General features: G+C 31.7%; 1 protein-coding gene across 5 annotated transcripts in view; it reads left to right on the forward strand.

Moving 5' to 3' along the window:
* TRAPPC8 (trafficking protein particle complex 8) overlaps window positions 1-2,353 on the forward strand; it is an 85,661-nt gene that overhangs the window by 17,675 nt on the left and 65,633 nt on the right. For all 5 annotated transcript variants that reach the window (XR_002772040.1, XM_023510213.1, XM_023510215.1 and 2 more), the window contains 2 exons: window positions 501-590; window positions 1,394-1,568. Coding sequence is in view for 4 of the 5 variants with exons in the window: in XM_023510213.1 (XP_023365981.1) it covers window positions 501-590; window positions 1,394-1,568 (265 nt within the window). In the remaining variant the exon portion in view is untranslated. The remainder of the gene's footprint in view (window positions 1-500; window positions 591-1,393; window positions 1,569-2,353) is intronic.

Here is a 2,353-nt window from a genome sequence, read left to right on the forward strand (position 1 = left end):
GGCTGGGGATTCGAACCTGCCACCTTAGGTGTATGTGGCTGGCGCCTTAGCTGCTTGAGCCACAGGCGCCGAGCCATGAGGTGTTACTTCTAAGAAGATTCTACTATGACAGTGTTACTTAGGGCACAAAACTTTAGTTCCAAAGAAGTAATCTTTATACATGTGTAGGTATTGAGCATTAATGTATGACTAATGTTCCCATTAGAACATGTACTAACGTTCCCATGTAGGTTATGGGAACTCTGTGCAGGTTTGGGAATAACTCAGTTTTATTTTTGCAAATATATATACTCCTGTGTGTGAATATATTCTAGTCCGTGGCTTAAAAAATGTATGTGTGTATATATGTATACACATGTATCTGAAAACCCAAGAGAAAAATGCTTACTATTAAAAATTATCTATCATATCTTTTAGGAATATGGATTTGAAATTTTGTCTTTGTAAACTGATTCTGTTAAGGAATTTTAATATATTGTTTTATGTGTTGTTAATTTTAGCTACTACTCCGTGGTTTGAATCTTATAGAGAGACCTTTCTTCAGTCAATGCCAGCATCAGATCATGAATTTCTGAACCACTATTTAGCATGTATCCTTTGGCCTTGATATTCTCTTAAAATCAAATATTAGGAAATTATTAATCTCAGAAATAGTTAAATGAAGGCAAAATTGTTGAGATATAGAGAAAGGAGAAATTAATTTTTATTGAGGATGTATCAAGATTTTGTTACTATGTTAAATGGCATTCTAGATATAGGACTGCTGTAATAAATTAATTTTTGATTATAAAATAAGACTACTGAGGGCTTGTTTATTATTTTTCATTAGCCTCCTAGCTTGAATATCTCATACTTAATAAGTTTTCAAACCATTTAAGAAAGAGAATGCAATATTCAATGTTAACTGCTTTTGCTGAGTGCCTCATAGTTAATTGTTTTCCTAAAGCTCATATTTAAAAGCAATTTTCCATAGTTTTGGTAATCTTTTTGTGGATATTATCATCTTTTGATGATTATGGCTTTTTAGTTTCCTCAGTGGGGTTACAGAGAAAAGTTAAGAGGTAGAACAGATGTCAAACTTTACTGAGATGGAATAGAGAAGAGCAAGATTCAGCAGAATTCTTCATTATGTTGATAGTTATACAACTTTGATATTATCCATTTTTATTTTCGTAGATTTTTTTTGTCAAGTAAATGACATAAAAACTCAACAAAAATTCTCTAAGATTTACAACCTTGAGTTACGTTACAGCCTTTGAGAAATTTGTACTTGCAGTGAAAACCTATGAAATTAGATTCTTTTTTCAGCTCAGAAAGTTTAAATTTATCGTAATAGGATAATATTTATCATTGAGTGATAAGTGACAATTACCTTAATAATATGGTTTACAAGGTATGTTGGTAGCATCGTCTAGTGAAGCTGAACCTGTGGAACAATTTTCAAAGTTGTCACATGAACAGCATCGAATTCAGCACAACAGTGACTATTCCTACCCTAAGTGGTTTATACCAAATACACTTAAATATTATGTGCTTTTACATGATGTAAGTGCAGGAGATGAACAGAGGTAAGTTTTTACTTTTTAATTTTTTCCTGTTAAATGATTTGACAGTTTGGATTTACTTGTTTTAATTTTGGATTTTTTAATATAAGAAAGTAAACACTTTTATATATGAATTTATTAATAATGCATTTATCTTTTATTCTAGAGGTATATTTACAGCTGAGTCATTTTATGTAAGATTTCATATGCTTACCCCAACTTTGTTTTCAATATATGTTTCTTATACAGACATTGTACAAAAGCACTTGTCATTTGTAAGTTCCCTTTAATATTTGTTATTAGTGGTTTGCAGTACTTTTATCTTTGAAGTACATGAATACCTTGCCTTTAAAAATAAATTCTTGAAAAGAACATTAAAAAGCAATTCTATGTTTATAGCTTTGGAGTTTATTTTGGTTTTTGGTTTAGATATGGATCAGATTACTCTGATGGTTATCCTGATATCTCAGTGCCATTAGGATATGTAATTTAATAATCAATTTCTACTCTTATTCTGATCACAACCCCCTATCTTTTTAACACATTTTTCTATATGAAACCAAAGAATGATTCTGAGGATTATTAATCTTTAGGATTTTTTGAAATGTCTTTAGCCAGTTGGATAAAGTATATTATATAAATAGGAATAATTTAAACTGGTGGCACCTGTAGCTCAGTGAGTAGGGCCGTGGCCACATACACCCAGGCTGGCGGGTTCAAATCTAGCCTGAGCCAGCTAAACAATGACAACTGCAACAAAAAATAGCCAGGCGTTGTGGCAGACACCTGTAGTCATAGCTACTTGGGAG

The sequence above is a fragment of the Otolemur garnettii genome, unplaced genomic scaffold (assembly GCF_000181295.1).
Source record: "Otolemur garnettii isolate 467f Iridium unplaced genomic scaffold, OtoGar3 scaffold00012, whole genome shotgun sequence".
NCBI lineage: Eukaryota > Metazoa > Chordata > Mammalia > Primates > Galagidae > Otolemur > Otolemur garnettii.